At 49.3% G+C, this 22,528-nt stretch overlaps 9 protein-coding genes across 9 annotated transcripts; 4 read left to right on the top strand and 5 right to left on the bottom strand.

Annotated features, from left to right (window-relative positions):
* Positions 1-236: 236 nt before the first annotated feature.
* On the bottom strand, positions 237-3,039 carry EDB91DRAFT_1148649 (acyl-CoA dehydrogenase/oxidase). The gene is made up of 17 exons (XM_041319343.1): positions 2,908-3,039; positions 2,831-2,851; positions 2,683-2,773; positions 2,422-2,624; positions 2,306-2,371; positions 2,201-2,253; positions 2,067-2,154; positions 1,940-2,009; positions 1,662-1,893; positions 1,598-1,609; positions 1,353-1,547; positions 1,224-1,301; positions 1,035-1,173; positions 947-978; positions 769-889; positions 679-718; positions 237-631 (listed from the first exon to the last, which is right to left on the bottom strand). Exons 1-17 carry the CDS (start codon positions 2,953-2,955, stop codon positions 561-563), a joined length of 1,560 nt encoding a protein of 519 aa, XP_041174434.1. The 5' UTR covers positions 2,956-3,039; the 3' UTR covers positions 237-560.
* A 117-nt stretch (positions 3,040-3,156) lies between these two features.
* EDB91DRAFT_1148646 (uncharacterized protein) lies at positions 3,157-5,327 on the top strand. The gene is made up of 2 exons (XM_041319342.1): positions 3,157-3,375; positions 3,435-5,327. The coding sequence occupies exon 2, from the start codon at positions 3,440-3,442 to the stop codon at positions 5,132-5,134; it is 1,695 nt and encodes a 564-aa protein (XP_041174433.1). The 5' UTR covers positions 3,157-3,375; positions 3,435-3,439; the 3' UTR covers positions 5,135-5,327.
* Positions 5,328-5,550: 223 nt separating this feature from the next.
* On the top strand, positions 5,551-7,569 carry EDB91DRAFT_635901 (uncharacterized protein). Its single transcript, XM_041327959.1, has 2 exons — positions 5,551-5,645; positions 5,709-7,569. The coding sequence occupies exon 2, from the start codon at positions 5,720-5,722 to the stop codon at positions 7,364-7,366; it is 1,647 nt and encodes a 548-aa protein (XP_041174432.1). The 5' UTR covers positions 5,551-5,645; positions 5,709-5,719; the 3' UTR covers positions 7,367-7,569.
* On the bottom strand, positions 7,485-9,015 carry EDB91DRAFT_1238571 (CoA-transferase family III; the record flags this gene model as incomplete). Its single annotated transcript, XM_041321738.1, has 7 exons — positions 7,485-7,747; positions 7,808-8,147; positions 8,200-8,349; positions 8,400-8,440; positions 8,561-8,565; positions 8,627-8,937; positions 8,986-9,015. 7 exons carry the CDS (start codon positions 9,013-9,015, stop codon positions 7,485-7,487), a joined length of 1,140 nt encoding a protein of 379 aa, XP_041174431.1.
* A 541-nt stretch (positions 9,016-9,556) lies between these two features.
* Positions 9,557-11,666, top strand: EDB91DRAFT_1084368 (glycoside hydrolase family 79 protein; the record flags this gene model as incomplete). The annotated part of the gene is made up of 11 exons (XM_041315755.1): positions 9,557-10,000; positions 10,058-10,181; positions 10,205-10,272; positions 10,331-10,528; positions 10,582-10,626; positions 10,676-10,698; positions 10,746-10,816; positions 10,868-10,938; positions 10,988-11,028; positions 11,079-11,123; positions 11,183-11,666. The coding sequence occupies 11 exons, from the start codon at positions 9,557-9,559 to the stop codon at positions 11,664-11,666; spliced, it is 1,614 nt and encodes a 537-aa protein (XP_041174430.1).
* Positions 11,667-13,161: 1,495 nt separating this feature from the next.
* EDB91DRAFT_1084367 (uncharacterized protein) lies at positions 13,162-14,913 on the bottom strand (the record flags this gene model as incomplete). The annotated part of the gene is made up of 14 exons (XM_041315754.1): positions 13,162-13,377; positions 13,436-13,508; positions 13,554-13,788; positions 13,848-13,982; positions 14,035-14,107; positions 14,152-14,171; positions 14,201-14,202; positions 14,299-14,304; positions 14,420-14,448; positions 14,508-14,546; positions 14,603-14,617; positions 14,674-14,693; positions 14,743-14,775; positions 14,841-14,913. 14 exons carry the CDS (start codon positions 14,911-14,913, stop codon positions 13,162-13,164), a joined length of 969 nt encoding a protein of 322 aa, XP_041174429.1.
* Positions 14,914-15,544: 631 nt separating this feature from the next.
* EDB91DRAFT_1238569 (uncharacterized protein) lies at positions 15,545-18,199 on the top strand (the record flags this gene model as incomplete). Its single annotated transcript, XM_041321737.1, is given in 12 exon segments — positions 15,545-15,584; positions 15,751-16,163; positions 16,183-16,224; positions 16,250-16,418; positions 16,471-16,608; positions 16,742-16,854; positions 16,880-16,903; positions 16,935-17,047; positions 17,102-17,233; positions 17,334-17,663; positions 17,699-17,999; positions 18,053-18,199. 12 exon segments carry the CDS (start codon positions 15,545-15,547, stop codon positions 18,197-18,199), a joined length of 1,962 nt encoding a protein of 653 aa, XP_041174428.1.
* Positions 18,200-18,583: 384 nt separating this feature from the next.
* On the bottom strand, positions 18,584-19,919 carry EDB91DRAFT_1238568 (uncharacterized protein; the record flags this gene model as incomplete). Its single annotated transcript, XM_041321736.1, is given in 2 exon segments — positions 18,584-19,367; positions 19,387-19,919. 2 exon segments carry the CDS (start codon positions 19,917-19,919, stop codon positions 18,584-18,586), a joined length of 1,317 nt encoding a protein of 438 aa, XP_041174427.1.
* A 187-nt stretch (positions 19,920-20,106) lies between these two features.
* Positions 20,107-21,248, bottom strand: EDB91DRAFT_1238567 (uncharacterized protein; the record flags this gene model as incomplete). The annotated part of the gene is made up of 2 exons (XM_041321735.1): positions 20,107-20,152; positions 20,455-21,248. 2 exons carry the CDS (start codon positions 21,246-21,248, stop codon positions 20,107-20,109), a joined length of 840 nt encoding a protein of 279 aa, XP_041174426.1.
* Positions 21,249-22,528: the final 1,280 nt, after the last annotated feature.

Genomic DNA, 22,528 nt, shown 5'->3' with positions numbered 1-22,528 from the left:
AGCAAGCAATTGTGTTTCTACTTCTAGTGATATCCCCTGGGTATTTTGTCTGGCAGGACAGTTGAGCCATGGCAGGCCGTATCGTCATAGATATGCACATCCTTAGATAATTTTAAAACGAATCACCTTGCTTGCCGAGCATGTGCAATGTCGCAGATTAAATGCAAAACAGAGCATAGTGCTGCAGAGGGTGCTGTTGAGCAACTAGATCTTTCATTATCTAAGGTCTGGTATGATGGCAAGGCAGCGCCCGATGCTAGTGAATGAAACAATTTAAATTATGTACCAGTATATTCTACCTTTCTCTTCAAGTTATAAACCGTGCCATCAATCCTTAAGTACCTATACCTTGATAGGCCAGTAGGAGGCTTACGGTCTATACAGATGACCTCGAGGACGGGCGGTCAATTCGACTGCTTAATAAGTGAAAAATATAATGGCAGCGGTTATCCATGCCACAAGTGTTGTAGAGTACCATTGTAGTACAAAGAATCAATCATGCTATGTAGGAATCTGTTCTTTCCAATGTGGAATATATACGTACATGGAGCTCTCTAAAATCAGAGTCGGGCATTCTTTGGCATCGCCCTCATCGCTTGTCGAACACCAAGATCAGCGAGGACGTCCTCCGCTGCCGAACATGAGCAAGAGATATACATACACGAAAAAGGAACTTACCACCTCCCAACAACGCATCGAAAGTCACAGTGCGATGGTACTGCAAAGGCGTCAGTAAGATAACGATACTTACTGACCAGTTCGACTTACATGCTCAATAAACCTCCCCATACCTGTCCGTGTGATACCACGGCCACCGAATATCTGAACAGCATCTTTTGCGGTGTCCTGCGCGCACCGCGTGCTATAGCTCTTCAAGAAGGCGATTTGACTAAGGGGAAACAAAAACATTAGTGCCGGTTACACCGGAAACAATTCAACTGCCTACCCAGCAAGTTTCTGAGATTGTTGTTTGTATGACTTAGATAGCATTCGTAAGTATCGACAGAACAACGAGAGTGGCGGACTGTTCTCACCATATGGCACATCTGGTACGTGATGTTTTCCAGCCAACTCTGTACGCTTTCCGTCCGTGCTATCATGGCTGCGAGCTTGGAGCGAATTACAGCTTGCGAGATCAAGGGCTTCCCGAAAGCTTTCCGTTGAGTCGTCCATCTAAAATTCTCCGTGAGAACAGGTAATACAAGATGATTGAATCAACATACTTCAAACACTCTTCAACAATAGCGCGCTGGCTGCGTGCGGAACTACAGCACATGACCCACCGCTCGTGGTTGAAGTTGCTATGTCATAATAAGTGTGTTGGTCCCACTTCACGTACCATCGTTACCTACCTGAGAATGACGAAAATTCCTTTACCTTCCTCACCAAGGGTGTTCTCGACCGGAACCCGTACATTGTCGAAGGTGATATAGGCAGTGCCAGCTGTTGTCGAATAGCTTGTCTTAATCTGGCGCGTTTCTACCCCAGGTCCGCGCTCGACAAGAATGACAGTGAGACCATCCTCAGTCTTGCAGCCTACAGTGAAGCTGGAAAGGGTGTTTAAAGTTGCTCCTCAGAACTGGGGTATCATACTTACTAGTCTGCGAAACTATGCGAGGCCCGTTCGTTAGTAGTTCTGATTGATCCTAGGACTTACTCACGTAGCGTTGGTGATCCATTTCTTAGTTCCGTTTACAATCCATTCCTTGCCATCCTCGCTCTTGACAGCGGTCGTTTGCAAACCCATAACGTCACTTCCAGCCTGAGCCTCGGAAATGGCGAGACAGATGAACTTCTTGCCAGCGAAGACTTCAGGCACAACGCGAGCCTTCAGTTCTTCCGATCCAAAATTTAGGACTGGTGGCAGGCCAATTACCTTCCCTCCCAGTAAACCTGCGGAGATATAGTAGGTGTCACCGGCAATGTAAGTAGCGCTTACCATCTCCGTAGCCTCGTGCACCACATCGCGCAACCTCTTGAGTGATAATGAGCTCGTGGAAGTAGTTAAACTAGGGAAGCAAATGAGTTGGGGCGAGCTGAAGAATGCAGGCTACGACTCCATTTACCTCCTCAGGTTTAACGAGACCATCCATCAATGTCAACCCTCGAAGGTGCTTTCCTGGACCCATACGCATTGCGTTCAGGTTCACAGCGCTAAACAGAAATAAGAACCTGAGCACTGAGAAGCAAATTGACGTACGCCATCTTGTCGAATACGCTTTGACTGGGTCGCTTGCCATCCTCTTCGCGTGCCTTTCAAGATTGAATAAGGATCTAGATAATAAAAGACATGATGATGCCTCACCTGTGCATCCTCGTAAATTACCTCGTCAGCAAAGCGACGCATGGCCTTTTGGAATTTCCTGTGGTTCTGCATACAAGGTTCAGGCAGAGCCCCGAAAAGTGATTGTGATAACTCACCTCGGTATAGTAAGGGCTGTGGTACCCTTGCGTTAGCCAGGTAGGCTCTGCGTACGGGACATCGCTGATCTCTCCGACGATTCGGCTGTATATTACAGGCTGTTCGCCTTGAAGAGTACCAATCTGAAGGCGTTGGTATTGAGGTCGCTCCAAAATTTCATGACGATGCAACCCATAGAATGCTTCCGTAGCATCCTGGCCAGCTGAGAAAAAAATCCGTTTGAAACTGTCGTGCATAGCATATCATGGAAGGCGACATACCAATTTCCCCATCAGTCAAGACAGAGATCCCTCCGGGATGCAAGTCTTTAAACCGGGATAGATTATACACCTTTGCATCGATGACCACCCACTAAGACGAGGAGAGGATTATTCTTCCGAAACATAGTTTGAGATGCTCGACACATACCAAGTCATCCGGCTTATTATGCTACAGTTCCGCAAGTTAGCAAATAGTGGTCTCAGGGTCGTGGCATTTGAACGCACCTCAGCAACCTCCTCCAAAGAAAATTGTTTCAGCTCTTTGGCGGCCATGGCAGTACTAGTAAAATATGATGCGTGTGTGTTTGAAGACCCTCTGCTGAACTGTCATTATGGGGGTCTTACTTATACGATTAGGACATTCCCAAAATTTCACGTGTTTATCCAAATCGGTAAAGCGAACCGGCTCGAGGCACATGATTCAATTATGAAAAGATTTTGTGAACCAAATTGATATTCGGCATGCTTGGCGGCATGCCACTTAAGTTTTTGCTTCCGCTCGGGTGCCATCCTGTCACCTGTGCTATCGTGGGCATCGTCTCTTGCGGTATCGCGCTAGTACCGGCCAAGGTACTGTACACATTTGCGTATGTCCTTGTGAATCTGTCTAACCACAATCGCACGGTTCAAAGTTAAACTCAACAATCGCTGCAACCCTACAGCAAGCTGCTTATTGTTTTTACGAAAACATATGTCAGTAACCTTCTGGCCTGTTGGTATCCGTGCAACTCATGGATGATCCGGATTCTTAGAAACAATGAGTTTAACGAGCACACACACTTCTCTTGACGATGAATCACAGAGAGAGCTAGACGACCTTAACAGACGAATCGACGCCCTGCAAGAGAGGAAGCACGCCCTAGCCTTTCAAGCCTTTCAAGTCCACTCCACCATTCGCACTCTTCAAAGTCGTGCTGCACATATCACGAACAAGACCGCTCCAATATCGCGTCTTCCATCAGACGTGCTTGCCATCATCTTCGAGGAAAGCCGACGACTTCTTACACCTTGGAGCAGTGTAGTAAAGCGCCCACTCTCTCCCGAAGTACAGCTCTCCCACGTCTCATCTAGATGGCGGGAAGTGGCACTTTCAACCCCTGCTTTGTGGACAACTATCAGGTTCCCTATTCTACACAAGGCAGCTGCTGCTGTGGCATATCTCCAGCGGTGCAATCAAGCACCCCTCAGTGTCCACATAGGCCCAAGAGTTTCTGATCCAGATTCGCTGCGCTTTATTGCCGCACAATTCGTACCCCGACTGAATCAAATTCGCGAGCTCACTTTCGACACCGACGAGCGTCAGGAACTCTGCGCATTGTTTCCTTTGTTCGCCGAAGAACCTGCTTCGATTCTAAAGCGATTAAAGATTTGTTGCAATGACACACGCGGTGCTTCTGGCGTTATTCCCCGCCTCGATATATTTAAAGCAGGAGCACCGCTCTTGTCTGATATTCGCCTCAGCGCCTTTGCAGTCGGACTGCCCCAGTGTTCTGCAACCACTCTGCATCTTGAACCGCCACCTGGACCCGGGAATCCTTTGTCCAGAAATGCATTCCTCGATATTCTCGCTCCGCTATCAGCTACCCTTACTACACTACATCTGAGAGGTTTCATCAGCGGATTTCACCAGGAACCTGGTAGCACACCTGTTGAGCTCCCAGCTTTGAAGGAGTTATTAGTGTACGGCAACACCCTGAATCACGGATTTAATGTTTTCCGGAACATCTCCACCCCTGCCATCAAATCGTTATCCCTTGTCAACGTTCGACGGCAGGGCTTATCCTCAATCCATAAATTTATTGCTAGGACATCTCCGGAGCACTTCCAACATCTTCACACATTACGATACATAAACTGCGACATCGACGATGATCTCGACGTTTATCTTCCTCACGCAACATCTGCTCTCACAGAACTTGCTGTGTCTGTCAAGCATCACACCCATCTCTTGCGACTTCTACTGAACAGCGATAAACAATCTGCTCTCCACGGAGCGCCTCCCTTGTGGGGTAATCTCCGCACCTTGTCGCTCCACGTTCCCAAGCCATTGGACCGAGAAAGAGAGGATATAGACTCTGATGAAGAAGATGACCCGCCCCCAACGTTGGGACTACTATTGGAGGTAGTGCAACAGAGAAGAGTGGTGGGAAAGCCTCTTGACCTTCTTCGGATAGAGGGCCCGCACGCTCGCTCGTTCTATGAGGAGTTTACAACTATCCTCGAGAAAGCGCACGAAGATCTTCACGCAGAACTTTTCTCAGTATCCTTGCCTTGTTCAGACGTTCAGGATTCAGAAGTAGATTGGGCGTTTGCTGCTCACTACATTGGAAACCAATATCGTCTTTTCATGTTCAAGAAGCATCAGCAGTTTGCCCCCCACGGTACTCCAGCTATTCATCCTCGAGGGCTTCCTGTCATGGCATACCCTTCAACACCTACGCAGGTTCCATAGAAATCTACCTTTTCTCTTCATCTAAACGGAACTTGATTCTTAGCTTTGTTGCTATCTGTATTTTATTGTACTTCAACACGGTTTCATACAATACTTAGGGTGATATTGTTTCATCCTCACGCAATCCTTACGAGTTGTTTACAGCAGCACAGCCACCGGAGAGCATGAAGCAATGCGCCCATTTTCGTTGAATTTGTGTAATCATGTGGCCGATGGCTTGGCCGACTGTGATGGGAACAGTCCACACTGAGCGTCATGACCAGAATTCGGACCCGCACCAGCACCGATTGCGAGAACTCGCGTGGCGATAGTTTTGATTTCATCTCTGACCTTCCGCCGCTTCCTTGCCCCAACCTATCTGTCCGAACCAGGTAGGTCACACCGACATCGGCCTCCTCAAAAAAAACGTGTTCTCAGCGTGTCTTTTAGTTGCCCCTCTCTGAGCTACCTTTTAATTCTGGGAGGTTCACGAGGAAGCCCCATTGCACTTCTTTGTCTGAAAACTTTCTATGTGAGCATCGGAAAACATAGAGCATCCTTCTTAGCTTGCTGACTTGGGGCTATTATTTCATAGACGTGCCGTCCATGACCCACGAGCAGGCTAGCATCAGCATCAATCCTCAGGAAGATTTCGATGAGATAACACAACGAATTCACGCACTCCAGTGCTCGCAGGTCGAATTATCCCGCTCAATTCGTGACCTCCAGGTTCGTGCAGCTCGCATACAGAATCAGAAGGCACCGGTGTCTCGTATCCCCTCTGACGTCCTGTCAATAATATTCGACGAGTGCCGTCAGCTCAATCCACCATGGTCTGGCATTCTCTACCTTTTCCGCCAGTCACCTATCGAGGTACGACTGTCGCATGTATCGAGTCATTGGCGTGAGGTAGCCCTCACCTTACCCTCCCTTTGGTCCTCTATTCACTTCCCGTTCGCGCATAAAGAGGACTCGCTCGCAGAATATTTGAAGAGGTCAGAGGGATCACTTCTCGACATGTACATTGGGCCATGGACACAGCACCCTCAGATTGATCGCGCGGTGACCAACATTATCTTACCACACCTTCCCCGTTTCAGACAATTGGTTCTTGACTCAAATTCACGGGAGGCTTTGGCCTCGCTCCTGGAAAAATTCCGTGACGTCTCTGCCCCTGCTTTGAAGCGACTGCGAGTGATGTGCAGAGGACCAATGTCGACTGCAGGTCCCATCGCTTCTGCAAGTCTCTTCACGCAGGGAGCCCCTTTGTTATCCGATGTTAGGCTTGACAGCGTCGCAGTCATCCTACCCAGAACAAAAGCAAAGACGCTCCATTTTTGCCCCCTACCAGGGCCACCCTTCCCACTCACACACGAGGGACTCTTCCAAGCAGTGTCATCTTTCAAATCCCTCCACACGCTCCATCTAAAATCGGCTATAGAGCTGAATAGTCCGACCCCTATCTCCCTTATCAACCTGCCCTCGTTGAAGGAATTAGCGGTGCATGGCCTCGCCGTGTCAAAGGGTTTGCGTATATTTGACATAATATCCGCTCCAAATATCAAAAACCTCTACCTCGTGGACATGAATTGGTTCGCAGTATCCGCGATTCACAAATTCATGATTCAGTCTTATCCGGATGCGTTCCAGTCCTTGCGGGTGCTGCGGTATATCAGGTGCGGGTTCAACGAGGACATGGACATCCATTTCCTTCGCGCAACGCCTGGTATCTCCGAACTGCTCATACCTGTCGATAAAACAAACTACCTGATCCGCATGCTTGTGAACAGTGACAAGCAAGCGGCCATTCACGGCTGTAAACCTCTGTGGCCAAAGTTACGCACTATTATCCTGCACACACCAGAGTACTCCGCGCAGCCGGCCGGCGCCCCCGACAACGAGCCTTCGCCTACGATGAACCTCCTTCAGCAGCTGGTCACGGGACGCAAGGTGTTGGGCAGGCCGATGAGCAAGCTCTGCTTCAAGGGGCCAAATGCAGGACCCTTTGCAAGCGAGTTCTACTGGGGGCTCAATCAAGCGAAGGAGTTCGTTCCTACGGAAGTTGTGTCCTGCCAAATCCCTGCGCTGCTACGGGATGGAGGGTATGAATATGACTGGGCTAGCCTCGCTGAGGCATATGGTATGCAATTGCGGCAGCTCCTTCAGCAGGTTCAAACCATACGGCAGCAAATTGCCCCCGCCCTTCCACACAATTTTTCGTTCCAGCATTTACAGAGACGAGTAGAGTCATAGACGTACCGACGTGATAGACGTTCTGAGTAGATCCGGCTCATGCCTCTTTCTCATTTGGTCATCAGTTTCAGAGTATTTAACGTTTAGCGACGTCCTCTAAGACGTTATATGTCGTTCTTCATAATTTTGACTTGGGAAGTTTTAATGCTTGTGCTTCTTTACCCAATGCTCCGTCAATGGCAAGTTGCCTCATCTTCTCTTCAGACAATCCGAGTTCTTTCAGAATGTCTGCAGTGTGCTTCCCTGGATCCAGTGTCGTAATTTCGTCTCGTAGATGTGACGGCGGTGTTCTGCTGAGCTCCGGATGAGGCATAGGGTGGAGTCCATAGAACTGAGCTGCTTCTGTGGGAGACAGGACTGGGACTGCACAAGCGTCAGTGCCTAGTGATGTAAATCAGCAAATCAATTAGTACGAGATCCCTTCTGTAACGCGGTACTTGCCGTGGAAAACCTCTGTCCAGAAGTCTCTCGGTTGTGTCCTAAACCCTTCTTCAAGATACTTGCGAAGTTTAGGCCAATCTTCCTTCGTGATTTGCGTCGACTGCGACGGTGACCAGCTTCCTTGCTTTCCACTCGATTTCATGACCCCGTTGAATTTGCTAATGAATTGAGCAAAGAACTGGGGCTCCAGGCACCCTATACTCATCCACTTTCCATCTGAACAGGTATAAACATCGTAGAATGGCGCATCTCCGTCCAATAAATTCGTGCCTCGCGGTCCCCAAGACCCACTCACGGCATTTAGAAGCGGAAACGACGATACATAACGCGAACCAGAAACCTGCAACCGGTGTCTTTGTAAATTAATTAGACCTAGAAGTCCCGACACGTACCATGTCCACATTCACGACTTGTCCGCGGCCACTCCTGCCTCGTTCGAGCAGAGCCAGCAGTATGCCGTTTGCACATAATAGGCCGCCTCCAGCAAAGTCGGCAATTAAATTCAAAGGGAAAGCGGGCTTATCGGTGGTTCCCGGAAGCATCTGCAAGAAGAGGTCAAAACATGCTTCGTCAGACTACAAGCAAAGCGCACGGAGAGAACACCGCTAAGGGCGATATAATTGATATCATGACCTATGGTGGGAATCTCAAACTAAGTCACGACGCCGCAGATGGTATTTACCAGCCATAGAAGAGTGCATGCCTTAAAATCGTCGTTGAGAAGATGTGAGAAGATGCACCTGGTATACGTACCATTTCTTGGGAACCTTGAGGGAGCATCAGACGGATGGCACTTCAGAAGCTCAGATGCGCCCTTACCCTGCGAGCCTTGCAAATATAAGTCTGTCATTCAGACCTTCCCGCTTGTCACTTGAATGAAACGCCTCAGGACCAAGCCCAAGCTTTTCAAGTACCCCAGGTCTGAATGGATCAATTACGACGTCTGCTTTAGCGATGAGTTCCTTCGCGACTCGCAGTCCGCTCGCAGTCTTCATGTCCAACGCAATCGACCGCTTTCCTGCGCAAAGCAAATCTCTGGTTGTAGAGGAAGGGCGATCAATGCGGATGACGGATGCCCCATTGTGAGCAAGTACCAGACCTGCGAACGGACCTGGTGCTAGGCCTGCAAACTGTGGATGTTAATTGTTTGCATGACTTCAAGCCCAAGTGCGACGTACTTCTACTACTTTGATGCCATCGAGCGCCATTTGTCGGAGACTCAACGTCGTATTCAGTGAACACAGGTGAACACGCGAATGGGATCGGTTAGGTCGGCAATGCTTCGGGCCGTTCATTTGGTTGTTTGTTAGCATCGGAAGGCATAGCCAAACAACTCCAATTACCTTCAACAACTCCATCACGTGCTGATGGACGGCTTCACACTTCACACTGATGTTCTGTCATTCAGTTGGACATGTGGTGCTGGGAGCAGAACTATCTGAGGGCGATCGTGCCGGCACAACAATCGTCACTTCTGCCACTTGGAAAAATCCTAAGGTACTGCGAGAGTATATACAGGCGTATGAAAGATAACTAACTGAGAGGGTAGGAAACACCATTCTGGCAGAACTGGGCTGGCAGAACCGGTTTGGTAGAACCCGTCGGCGGAATGGCGGACTTCTGCCAACAATACTACATGTAGACAGTCCTGAATTCATTGCGGACCGGCGCTCATGGTTCTTCCCGTCCGTATAAAATGCCACAAGACGTGGCAAAAAGAAATTCAACCCACCTGTGTCTTTCTGCGAGATGTGGTCCCTGTCTACAGTTCTACCTTGCGTTGCGTTGGCATCTGCAAGACATGCCTTTGTGACCCGTGATGAGACTACTCTGTCCACATTAACGTTGTCTGGCCCGGCATCACTCCCAACAGATGCGACTCCACCGCTAAACCCCGCACTAGCAAGCTTCAGTGTTGAAACTGCCTTCTTTGAAGAATATATGGGAAACGAATCGTATCCGAACAAACTCTCTCAGAATCTTTTTGAGAACCTGAAGGAGAGGACTGGTGTTCCGGCCGAAGTGCGCATTGGTGGCATCACCGCTGAATCGACATTCTGGGATGCTAATCAGGAGGCCGCTCTGTACAATTTCATCGGCGACACGGGTGCACTCAAAAACACTACACTTGGACCCCAATTTTGGAACTCTGTGAAGCTTTTGCCTGGAGGGACGAAGATTGTCATGACGCTCGTAGGTGTTTTTTACTCATCAAATTTTGGGGTGTTGACATTTAGCTGGTCCATGTAGGATCTAGAGAGCTTGAATTATACCGGTGCTCTTGATATGGCCGAAGCAGCATGGAAGAGTCTTGGCTCAGGCCAGATCTCTCGCTTCGAAAGCAAGTCATTCGATTTTCTCACTGACGCCACTGGTCCGACATTTCCTCGTCTTCAGTAGGAAATGAACCAGATCAATATCACAGCACCCATCTTGACGCTCAGAGCTATACTGCTATCTGGGAGGTACTAATCCTGTACTATGTTCGTACATTGATGGTGGGGACTCACTTTCTGTAATTAGCGGTGGACTGTCAATATCTCGAAGGCTTTGGGCATCGACTACCCTGAGTTCCAAGTCGGGGCAACTGCTATAGACCCTTTGTGGCCGTATAACACGCCGCAAGCGGATGCCCAGTTTGACTGTGTCAGTGCTCTGGCTGCCGGGGCCAATGATGGACACACTGTCAAGACCTGCAGCGAGCACACATACCAGTACAGCGTGAGGAACCTTCTGATTGACAGACGTCCAACTGAAATAGATTTTCTTTGCAGGTTTGTGACAACACTAGGGCTGCTGTAGCTACGTTGACCAACCTGGTAAGTTGTTGACTATCCATTGGAATATTTAATTGCAATAAGGATTTAGGTAAATCACACACGCTTGGCTGAGTAAGTCATGCCTGTTGCTTTAACCACAGCATACTGATCTTCAGCAGGTATCTGGATCTTTGGCAGCCACGTATCCACAACGTTCGCGCCCAACTCGGACCCGATGCCTTTGTTATCGGTAAGTCAAGTTTGAGGTCGTACGTTGAATGTATGTTCACTCGGAACGAAGGTGAATTCAATTCTGTCTCTTGCGGTGGAAGGAACAGTGTTAGCAACACGTTTGGTCAAGCCATATGGCTGGTACGTTGATCAAAGGTATACATGTCATGACATCCGAACATCTTTGTAGTTAGACACGACCCTCTACGCGGCTTCGATTAACGTTTCACGGTACGTGACCAGGGTGCCTCGATGAACTTGCAACTTAATCTTATCTCCAGGGTGTATGTGCATCAAGGCGGCCCCCTCGCATTCTACAACCTCTGGTATGTTGTCTCAGAATATGCGACTTCACAGCGTTTTTGGACTGACGTCGACTGCACAGGTCTCCCACTAAAGTGTTCCCATCATATTCGGCTTACCTCTTCGTGACTGAGGCCATTGGTCATTCGACATCACTGCGCCTTTCAAACATCTTCCCAGGACGACAGGCCAATGGATCCTCGATTACGACCGCAGGCGGTGATCCATCTGCTGGTCAGATCTCGGTGTACGGTTTCTGGGATGAAAAATCAGCCCAAATCTACCCATCTAAGCTCGCACTCCTAAACCTTGAGATGTACAACCAGACAGATTCATATCTTCGTCCCAAAATCACGATCGACATATCTGCGTATTTGCCGAAGAACCAGAAAGTAATGGTCAAGCGGCTGATAGCCCCAGGAGCTGATGTCATGTCATCCGACGTGACCACTTGGGCAGGTCAATCTTTTGCTTCTGGTGTCGCAGAAGGCAATATTATGGAGGAAAACATATCCGACGGACAAGTGGTTGTCGAGGCTTCCTCCGCTGCTTTGGTGTATTGGTAAACGCAGTGTAGCATATACATTGACTCATCATAGGTTTTGCTACAGAAGTGAGCTGGCTATCCTTAAGTATCTCCTGCCACTGGCAGTGGGTGTCCCAGTATAACAGGGAATCCTTCAGGAGCGTGCAACACGACTCTAGTAGAGGAGTTAAACAAGATCGGTTGACCGTTACTCGGCACACCAGTCAAGCGCGACTGGTCAGGACTGATCAGTGCCTTACTGTTGGTGGCGTATGATACTCCATAACTTTCTGTCATCGAACGGGCGGAGATGAGCGCCAGAGCGGGCACGTACGCGAGGACTGAGAGGACTGCTGGAGGAATCCTGACGCTGTTACAATTGTATTAAAGCCGTATGTGTTACATTCCCTGCAGCACTATCGAGGGCGTTTATGAATGAGTTGATATCATTCATCAGAGGCTAAACAACCAGGTAAATATTCCGAACAACTTTTGAATATCAACCCACTGAAGGATGGTCGTTGAACCTGCCATGTGATCAGGTTTGTCAAGTCAGGCCCTGGTGTGGCTGAGAGCGGAGGACAGAGGAGAAAGGGCCAGACAGGCCTTCCCAGGCCTTCCTAGGATTGAGTGACTCCGTAGTCCAGACAGACCTCAGGGATAGCTACCAGTGAAGACTGGCAGTGCTTGTACGCCGCGAACAGACTGACGCGGACATCACATCAATCCAGGAAATGCTGTGAAAGAGGGTGGGGGGAGGAGCAAACAGCGAGCACAGGTACCACGTCCACGTCGGCTGCTCCCGAAAACTTGATGCTGCGGCCAAATTAGGGGATGCAGATCTTGCAGACATAATTGATCAGGTCATTTCAGCAACACATACTATCATTGCCAACAACATCAACATGTCCGGTCCGTGGCAAAGCATCATTTTTGATGATCCGAACTCTAGGCACCCTATGCTTTCTGGGGGTATACCCGTGCAGTTCCCTACCAAGTTGAAGGTGGCGCACCTTGCCGGCCTCCAACGCGACCCAGCACGTCACCTCATTAGTTGCCAGAGGTGTTTCCACAGCGTAAGTTTCCAGCGCCTGACCATCAACCGAGATCCACAGTGTACTCCTGATGTTTTAGCATAGTAGTCGAGGGTGGTACTTGGCGCATGCAAACTGGAATGAAATGAGGTTTGCATTAGGTTCCACAACATTATGTATGTTGTTGTAACAATGCGCTACCCAAAGACGTCTGATCATAACCAGTTAGCCGAAGACGTCGTGTCACAGCATCGACCGCAGTTGTAATTTGAGTACTTGCTATACTGATAGTTCCTCAGTGCCAAACTTGGACTTGGTTTGCGAGACATTCAGCATGATCTCAGCTTCGTACAGGCGTAGGTGGGCAGCTAGATCCAGTAATAAAATTGGTTGCATCTACTTCGGAACACCAAATCAGTGCCACAACGGGGCTATGAAAAAAATTCTCGTGCTCTCTGCGGAGTACCCAACAATTGTTAATCACTTGGAGTGGTTCCCATGCTATACACCACCACCAGTTGACACATGCATGCGCTCCTGGAAAGCAATTGTACTGATACCCGTTTCTGCATCGGAGCTGGCCACAAGCTTGGCGTGATATTCTCGAATGCTGAGGATGAGGCGTGGTCCCAGCACAAACATCTGCACAATCGAGGCAATTTCAAGAAGTTCAGTATAGATCAGAGTCCCCGTTGATATTTCTCCCGTTGCCATGTTCTATAGAAATGATGGTCAATGGTTACATGCAAATGTCAATAATGACAGGTTGGCATACCCTATACTTCAAGGTTGGAGAGTAATGACTGAGTTGGAAGCCACAGACAACAGCAAAGCTAGCACGTGCAGAACTTCAGCAGAAATACATGACCACATTGATCAGACTACGAGCTCACCTCGCGAAGTAAACTACGTGCGTTTTTATCAATACCATAAAACAATCCCCGATGGTCCATCCCATTGATATTCGTTGCAGTTCACGGACGTGTTTTACTACAATCCAGACTGCAAGACACAGGGCGAGAACCTCCCATGCAAGATAGAGTGCCCAGGCCACGGAATCCGCCAGTGTCGTGTCTCTCTCCTCCTCACCGTAAATGCACTGATGGATGCCCAGGATGATGAATTCCTCTGGTATTTTTCCGATGAGCCTGGTGCAGACAGGTCTTTAGTCCATAATTAAGGCTCACCCCCTGACGTATTCGCATCTCCCATTGCAGTTATCACTCCGCAGGTGATCGTGACAGTGAAGAAGATCGCAACGAGAAAGATAAGCATCCCTCTGGATCGCTGATACATTGCATATAACCGAGCGATCATAATAACTTGCATGATGTTTCAGTCAACTCAATACCACTGAGATATTAAATAGCTCACTGCCCAGCATGGCATTTACGACCAGAATCACCCCATTTAGTGTGGAGTTCATAGTATTGCCTGAAAAGCCCAGCTGGTGATGAGCGTTGGAGGACCAAAGACTCCAAACAAACTCACAGCTATTGTGGTCATTATAACTAACAAGCTAGCCAACAATGTCACTCACCCCTAAATGGGAGTGCAGTTAATTAGACGGGAATCGCAGGATCAGATCCGGTGCAAAATACTCACTACATCTATCATTGAGAATGACGGAAGACTCACTGTATGCTGCCGGTGAGAAGAAACAAACAGTGTATGTGACGTGACATATGCAGTATGTTGATGCTGATCGTGAGTATTGACTGATTAGCACAGCGCTGACTTGTCAACCTTGAAAACATACACAACGTATAGTATTCCAATGTAGCGCACCTAGAACATTTGTTAAGTCAGCACAACTTGTCAACTGCGCGTATAATATAAGTACGTACACTGAGATACAGAAGAGTCACGAGGGACCAGCGTTGCCTCTGGCCCGAGATAATCGTATCATCCCATTGTTCATCTGATATAGGACTCTGCTCACCCAGATCAGTTCAAACTACAAAATAATTCTCAGTTGAGATGGATGCTCCGGTAGTGGTAGCATCGACGCACCTCTTGTCCGAATGTTAACGCTGAAAATTCATAAGGATACAAGTGGTTCATTGATACTGTCTTGCTCACCCCAATCATATATCACTGCAGCAGAGGAGGCAACTGCGCAACCACAGTGAGGGTTAGAACTAGACATTACCGACATATCAGACTAGCTCTCTACGAACCTACAAAATAGCTGAAACCACGAAACTGAGGGATTAGCGGCCACCAACTGGGATCACTTGAGATGAAGGTCATATTCGAGGGATGGGTGCAATTGAGTAGCGAACTTGGTGGACATACAATTAAACACCGCAAAGGTTCGAGATGCTGTTCGTGATTTCGGGAAGTTTTTACAAGTTCCAATGCTATTCTCGTGCTGTGTTGATGTTCTTGCCACACCTGCATCGATTTCCGTCAATGAAATCATTTAGCTCAAATACAGGTCTACGCGCCATGTGACAATCCAAGAAGTTTGCCATCCCAATATTACAAGATCTTACTGTCGACATGACCAGTCAGAAATGAAAAATCGAATAGGTCCTTTGACACGTAACTTACCTCTCCTAGGCTGCCATCACCTTTGTAACGCCTCCAAGTACAGCCCTCGATGCCTTATCTCCCATTGCGCTTGTTTTAGTCCTCAGCGCCCGTCGCTCCACTCTCGGCCTTGGTCATCCAACGATGATAATGCCATCAGGGTACAAAAAGGTCAAATCAGATGTAAAATCAAAGCGAAACGCACCGCATTCAATGCGTCATGCAGATGATGCCAATGGGCGTTGCATCAAGTTTCACAGCCAGGTGATACATCCTGATTGATGATTCGTGGACATACATTAATATAGTATGACGACTTCAAGGACCTGCCACTTCGTTCATCTCAAAAATGAAAATTTGGTTAGTGATTAGAGTTGATTGGTACCTAAGTATAGGACTTTTACTAATGATTGCGCCGTAAACACTTCACACTTAGTAACAGACTGAATTCTCATCGACCGACGTCACTGGCAGGGTCTGCTCGGTGCCCATAATTTATCGTCTGTGCATGAACACTCTGCGTACTCGTTCCACAATGCCGACATTCCTGCAAAGTAGCCATCTCCTCGTTGCCCCTGCCGCCGTCAAGCCACATCGTGACTCATAACCTTACCCCAGATCCAGTCACCCCGAGTCCAGCAGAGTTCTTCTCTGATGTCTTGCCTAACAAACCCAGTCTACAGCGGCGTGCAAGGCTCCTCTCCGCAGAAGCGCACTTCTCATATGTGAACCCAATGCCACTAGAGTTTCCCTATGAAATCACTCCCCCCGACCCACCTGCTGTCATCGAGGACAAGGCTGGATACATCGAGAAATGGCTCAGCGAGCGCGAAGCTATTCATCCATCTCCAGTTAGCAGTCAAATGCAGCCTTCATTAAACAAGTATACCTCCAAGCTCAGAAATCGGAAGAGGGAGCTCATCGGGTTGTCCGAGACATGCCTCAGAGACTGCCTGCCACATCTAGACGTTGGCGATGCCTTTGAAGTGCCTGGGGAAACCAGCCTTGGCCCCTCTTATAGAAGAAGAGGTTGCTTCCGACCTCTTCGCCAGAGGCTGAGGCTGTCCGCCAAGAATTGGTGGATGTTTTAAGTGGCCATGCCGTTCTGATGGCACCCGAGTCCAGCTCAAATCCTAGCTTCGCACCCTGGTCCGCCAGGTACAGTGGCCACCAGTTTGGCGTCTGGGCTGGTCAACTTGGTGATGGCCGTGCCATTTCTATCCGTCAGTCATATATTCCCACGTCTACTCCTAGGGCGTCTTAACAGGCTGGTAGATGTTACACCGCACCCCGAAGACGTCGAAACCACATACGAGCTGCAACTGAAGGGTGCTGGACGGACACCCTTCTCCCGCAGTGCGGATGGTTTAGCCGTTCTTCGCTCATCCATCCGAGAATACCTCTGCTCAGAAGGTACAGATATTCTCACTTGCAGCACTGAACTTTTACTAACGACATTATAGCCATGCGGGCACTCTCGATCCCGACTACCTAGAGCACTAAGTCTGATCTCCCTCCCCGACTTGCCAGTTTTACGAGAGCGCAGGGAAACCGCCTTGTATCTTCACGCGTGTTGCACAATCATTCATCCGTATCGGCAACTTCGAAGCCCTCAGCCCTCCATCCAACACTTTCTTCCTCGGCGGCGGCCAGCAAAATGTTGATTACGACGGCCTTGCTCAAGCTGGGTGAATGGACGGCGAGGAGAGTGTTGAAGCTCGAAGGGATCGACTGGGAAGGCTGGTGATGCTTGGGGTAAAGAGCTTATCTTGGATGTTGCAAGACGAAATGCACAGATGGTGGCTGCATGGCAAGCTTATGGATTTATGCATGGTGTTATGAACACGGACAAGTGAATTTCCCTCTACCGATCCCAACTTTTCTGCGACTAATCATCTGGTCTCAGCATATCAATTCTTGGGCTGACAATAGATTACGGTCCATATGCATTCATGGACGTCTTCGACCCATACCATATCTGCAATCACTCTGACGCAGAAGGTCGTTACGCATATAAGGTGGATACACCACCATTGTCGTCCGCTTGTATTAGTAAACTGACACCCAGCACAGTTTCAACCAAATATGATGTTGGTCTTCCAACTCCGTTTTCTGACATTCTAACAACACACTTACAGCGCTTACGCCTGTCGTGCCCTCCTGGACGCGCTCGCCCCCCTCATCGGCGCAGAAGCCGACCAGGGCAACAAAGCAGTCCAACCCGGCTGGGCATCCTCAGTCACACCCGAAACACTCGTCTCATGGCGTACAGTAGGCAAAAACCTCCCGAAAGCCGAAATGGAGCGGATCCTCGAAGAAGCCTTTGACATGGAATATGCAAACTTGATGCGTAAACGCCTGGGACTTCGTCGTCAGGAGAAATCGGACCAGCGTTCGATCGTGCAACCGCTTTTGGACATGATGGAGGCGCAACGGTTGGATTTCCATGGTACTTTTAGGCGGCTTGCGTTTTTCCATCCTGGATGATGAAGGGGGACAATAGTGAGAGAATGGAGACGTTCATCAAGGGGATCTTGAGCGGGACACCTGATCCGGACAGTATGGATTACGTCTCGGCTGCTGAACAGTGGTTAACTTGGCTGGACAAGTACAGTTCGCGCATTGAAAGCGAGCGCCGTGGGAAGGAGTGGGCTGGTGAGGCTGACTTTGACAATGCCAGACAAGCCGCTGCCAAAAGTGCGAACCCGCGTTTTGTGCTTAGACAGTGGGTACTCGAGGAGCTCATCAAGAAAGTCGAGGGAGACCATGACAGTGGGAAACGTATCATGGCTAAAGTGATGCAGGTAAACAACCATCACCTATGCGTAATTTGACAACAGCTCACTGTAACCTCCAGATGGCGTGCAAGCCCTTCGAAACGTGGGGAGCAGAAGGTGATGACACACCAAGCGATGAACTCCCAGCAGAGATTAGAGAGGAGCGGCGTTTGTGTGGGCTGGGCGACAAGAGATTGTTGGGCTTCCAATGCAGTTGCTCAAGTTGAAGTTGGTCAGAGGATATCTATTATCAACCAACAGCTGCACAGGCTAACAACACGGACGCCAAGTATCAATAAATATAAATAGATTTACCGCAGAACATCTTGGGGCGAGCGCAGGATGTATAGCGAGTAGTAATGCACAAGATTTAACAGTGACACAACAAGGGGATCAAGCTAAGCGCGAAGCAAGCTGCGAACTTTCAAGGAGTGACCAAGTGGGAGGGGTAAAAAGTCGATACCGGATCGTCAAGCGCCCCACGAAAAGAGGTATGAAGGTGGGACGCGGAGGAATCAATATGAAATAATGTATACGTACTCAAGATATATGTGCGAAATGAAGTTGGCGAATATTGATAGAAGGCGAAGCGTATTGTTTGGAAGAGTCGATCATCCGAGTGGAACTTGCGTTGGGGGGTATGGGAAGGCTGTCACGCTCACAGCGTCAACATCGTCAATCGTCGATGCGCGTGAGTAATACGATGATTGCATCGACGCCACGCGCAGACGCTCCTGCACTTCCTCGACTGGCATGTCTAGGGCAGCGATAAGCGATTGCATGGCGTGGGAGCTGCCAGAGCTGGTATCGCTATTTGAGCGGGCTTCAAGGAAAGGTCTTGGGACGGCAGCGTTTGAGTCAGCAAAGGGATTGGAATCGGGTGCGGTGTTAGCAAGGAGCGTGCGCTTCTGGGGTTTTTCTTGCGCGTTGAAGAACGGGTTAGTGACGCGTCGGCTGATGCTGCTCTTGACGGAAGCTGCATCCGCAAAAGGATTGCGGGAGTCACCCGCTTCTGACAACCCTGAGCCAAGTACATCAATATGACCAACTTCTGCACTCTCCCAGCGATGCGACCCAGACACGGTTGCAGGTGGCGTGGATTTCGCCATGGTCATAGTAGGTGACATAGTGCCAGATAGATGTGAGCGCATGGTGAGGAATGAGTCCCCGCCGGCAGTCTCACCGTCCCATGAGACGGTTGGCACACCATCAGCTTGGGCGCGGCCCAAGAACTGCTGGACAGGGGGAGGTTTGGTAACAACGATATAACCTGTTGGAGCAGGTTTGGACGCCATTTCCTCAGCCAAGCCAGGATGATACTTGGCAAAGTGCTGCATCGTGCTGACGGACTCGCGGTTTCCGTGGTCGTCAAAGGACTTTTCTCCAGAATTTGTGCTGGGTGTAGCGATGGAACATCGCACCCAGCTTCTCCATCGGCCCGGATGGAGGCCTTTGTGTCAACGCCGTCGCATTCTGATGGCCTTCTTTTTCATCATCTAGACGATCCCATGGCTCCAGATGAGAGCGCCGGCGGGACAGGTTGTTCGCAACATTGCGGAACTGCGAAGTGGGTGAAGTAAGGGGAGGGTTCCCACGGCGCTGCGGCTTCTGCCGCCTCGAGCAGTGGATTGCCAAAGATATGACGAGTACGAGTAGGATGAATACACCGACGCACGCACCAATGACGGTGCTTAATGATATGTTATCGCCAGAAGATGAACTAGGGGATGAGGTAGTCGCAGCAGATGGATTGGACGACAAAGTGGACGATGGGGACGGTGTCGAGGAAACGAGCTGGATACCCGTCGCAGAACCTGAATCAGGTGCGGCTGTAGTATTTTGGGCGAGAGCAGTTGCGGTTGGTGTTGGGTTAGCGACTACTACGGAACCAGAAACGCCACCCAGCGTCTGTCGTTTTCGCAAGGGGACGTAGCGAAAATTGGACATATCTGATATTTGATTTACAATGGAATGATTGGAACGAGAGGAATCAGGAAAAGAGTGTACCGCGGAGGGGATTGAGAGTAGCTACGAAAGAAAATGATTACTGGTATGTGTCAACGATAACGTCGCTGCCGAACAATTGCAAGTTAGTACAAGTACATAATACTCAATCAAACGATAACACTTACAATCACTCGAGCGAGCAAACGCTGCTCGTTGAGGCGCTGCCGTGGTCGCTGTCGTCGGCAATGTTGATGGGCGAAAAGTGGCAAGATTAATAATTTTTGGTGATTCAGGTCGGTCTCAAATAGTAACACACCGCTGTCTGCGGCTTTTCCTCGGCTAAGCACACGTTTTATGACAACTGTCGTGAACTTGAAGTGCACGAATGTCATGGCGATAATAATCGGTAACGACAGAAAAAGGAGTGTCTACTCTTGCATGGCGACAAACCGTATACAAAGCATGCAAATCATTCTCCCCCATGTGGACCAATAATAGAAGGGAAGTACATCCACAAAGTCAATCACCCATCAACCTACTGCCTGAGACGGCTTCTTCAATGCGACGTAGAAGGAGTTCGTATTCGGGGAAGAGCAAGGTCGTCATTCTCTTCGTGAATTCCAGGAGGGTGGAACTTCTAAGTACCATATCCGCCCAGTAAGGGTTCCCATTCGTTGCGAGTGTATTGGCGAGGAAACCATAAATGGTGAGATCAATGCGAGTCGGCTGCTCGGTGTCGTGAAAGTACAAGTGACCTGACATCCTTGCTTCGAGAGCCTCGAAAGCCTCTTTCTGCAAAGATTGAGCGTCTTCCTGAGAGTGGCGCCCCATCCCAGCATTCCAAATCGCCTGTGTCACCTTCCTCCTGAAAAACCAGGATAAAACGGGCCGCACAGGCCAGGTCATACTCCCAAATATCTCCCCAGCAGTCACTGCATAGTTTTCATCTATGTACCACCGATCTCGGACGATCGCAGAGTATAGCACTTCTTCAATATATGCTTGCCATGCTCTCGACTCGCCCTTTTGAACGGGAGTCAAGTCGGCGATTGTGTCCGGATCTTTGACAAGCCCGTTCTCGACGAGGTAGCAGATGATGAAATGGGAGTCCGCGACAGTAACGGTTTTCCCGTCATGCCTGATGTTGGCGAAGGGAACTTTACCCTTGGGAGCTTTCCTCGGCACTGTCTCGCCCAGTTCATATGAAATGCCACTGAATCTGAGGAATGCTTCTAGCTTTTGGCAGAAGCCAGATGAGCTGGGTGCATTGGGTGGCTTGGCCACACCCCAAAGTATGACATGGGGACGTGACTCGGATACGGTGGACATGATCTGTAAAGCTACAGATTTTTTGAGTCAGGGGTGGAAGATATAATCGATGGGGAGACAAACCTATGAAAGCGGACTTGCAAGCTTGAGCCTGAGATTGCTAACGCAAATTCAGTCTTATAAGTTATCAATCTTGCAGTGCACGGCGAGCGGCAGAATCACCACTAGATTGACTGCGGATGTTCTCGACTTGTCTTTGTCATTAGCCTACGACTTCCTGCCGGCGGCGGCGGCCGCAGTTGACGTCGGTTGACCAAGTTCCAACACGCAGTCGTCATGATGGTCAACTCGAAACCTGAAGGCTGCCGTACCTCCCTGAAGCACGTTATGCTCTCGCTGGTCCACAGCGTACATCACCTTTCGAGTTACAGCATCACAGACAATACATAGGGTTGATGAAACTACACGTCGAGTTTCAGTAAGTACTGTGGCTCGGAGATTTCCGAGCTGACGACATCGGGGGCCAGGGCGCGGCTCAGGCCTCGTCAGGGACCATCATGATCGCGGCCAGGGACCAGGGCTTCTTAATACAACGTGCAAATCGCGAAAAGTGAAGCAGAATCTACCAATGACCGTCATCGATGACCAGATCGACGACTCGGAGGGATCTACAGCCGTCCCTTAACCGTGCACGAAGTATCATCTAGCACATACGTTTAAGTGAGTCACTGGTTCTAGGATATCACCATCGTTGACAAAAATCATTGAACACCGTGTTTCAACCACCGATCCGTATCTTCGAAGACTATACACGCCTGTACACGCCTCACTGGGGAGTGCGGACGGCGTAAAGCAGGGAGGCACCGGGATCAAATTCTGTATCTCATTCAGCGCAGTCACTCCGCGCTTCCCCAGGGGGTTCTCATTCCGCAGCGACGGGCATCAAACAACAGGGCTCCATTGGGGCTCCATCAAGGTTCCATTATTAACGGTTCGTCTTGAATCCGTCGATCCTCTGATGCATGTTGGCCACTGCGTTCTTGCACCTTTTTCAGCTTTACAATCACTCTGCCGCACCCAGTTGCGGTGTCCAGCGATTGACAGCGATCGATCTGCTGGTCCACTATATCGGCGTCCCAAAATAACTGCAGATGCAGACCGTTGCGAATGTTCTTGCTTTCTTTTCTTTTTTATTATTATCGCCGGTGCCTATTCTCCAACAATATGAGCAGCCTTTGACCAGATCGTTATGATACGTTCTACTCCAGCATGGTGGATGGTACACAAAGCATGCAGATCGTTCAGTCCCCCTATGTCGACCAATAATAGAAGGAAGTTAG

This window comes from Suillus paluster (genome assembly GCF_016628075.1).
Source record: "Suillus paluster strain FC165 chromosome Unknown EDB91scaffold_52, whole genome shotgun sequence".
Classification (NCBI taxonomy): domain Eukaryota; kingdom Fungi; phylum Basidiomycota; class Agaricomycetes; order Boletales; family Suillaceae; genus Suillus; species Suillus paluster.
Note: the sequence above shows the minus strand (reverse complement) of the source record. Positions and strands in the feature narration are given on the sequence as shown.

Coding starts and splice junctions, on each gene's coding strand:
- EDB91DRAFT_1148649 (XM_041319343.1), bottom strand. CDS start 2,955: ATGGCCGCCAAAGAGCTGAAACAATTTTCTTTGGAGGAGGTTGCTGAG. Junction 1,302..1,352: donor GGAATTTTCGTCATTCTCAG/GTAGGTAACGAT, acceptor ATTATGACATAG/CAACTTCAACCACGAGCGGT. Junction 979..1,034: donor CGTACCAGATGTGCCATATG/GTGAGAACAGTC, acceptor ATGCTATCTAAG/TCATACAAACAACAATCTCA.
- EDB91DRAFT_1148646 (XM_041319342.1), top strand. CDS start 3,440: ATGAGTTTAACGAGCACACACACTTCTCTTGACGATGAATCACAGAGA.
- EDB91DRAFT_635901 (XM_041327959.1), top strand. CDS start 5,720: ATGACCCACGAGCAGGCTAGCATCAGCATCAATCCTCAGGAAGATTTC.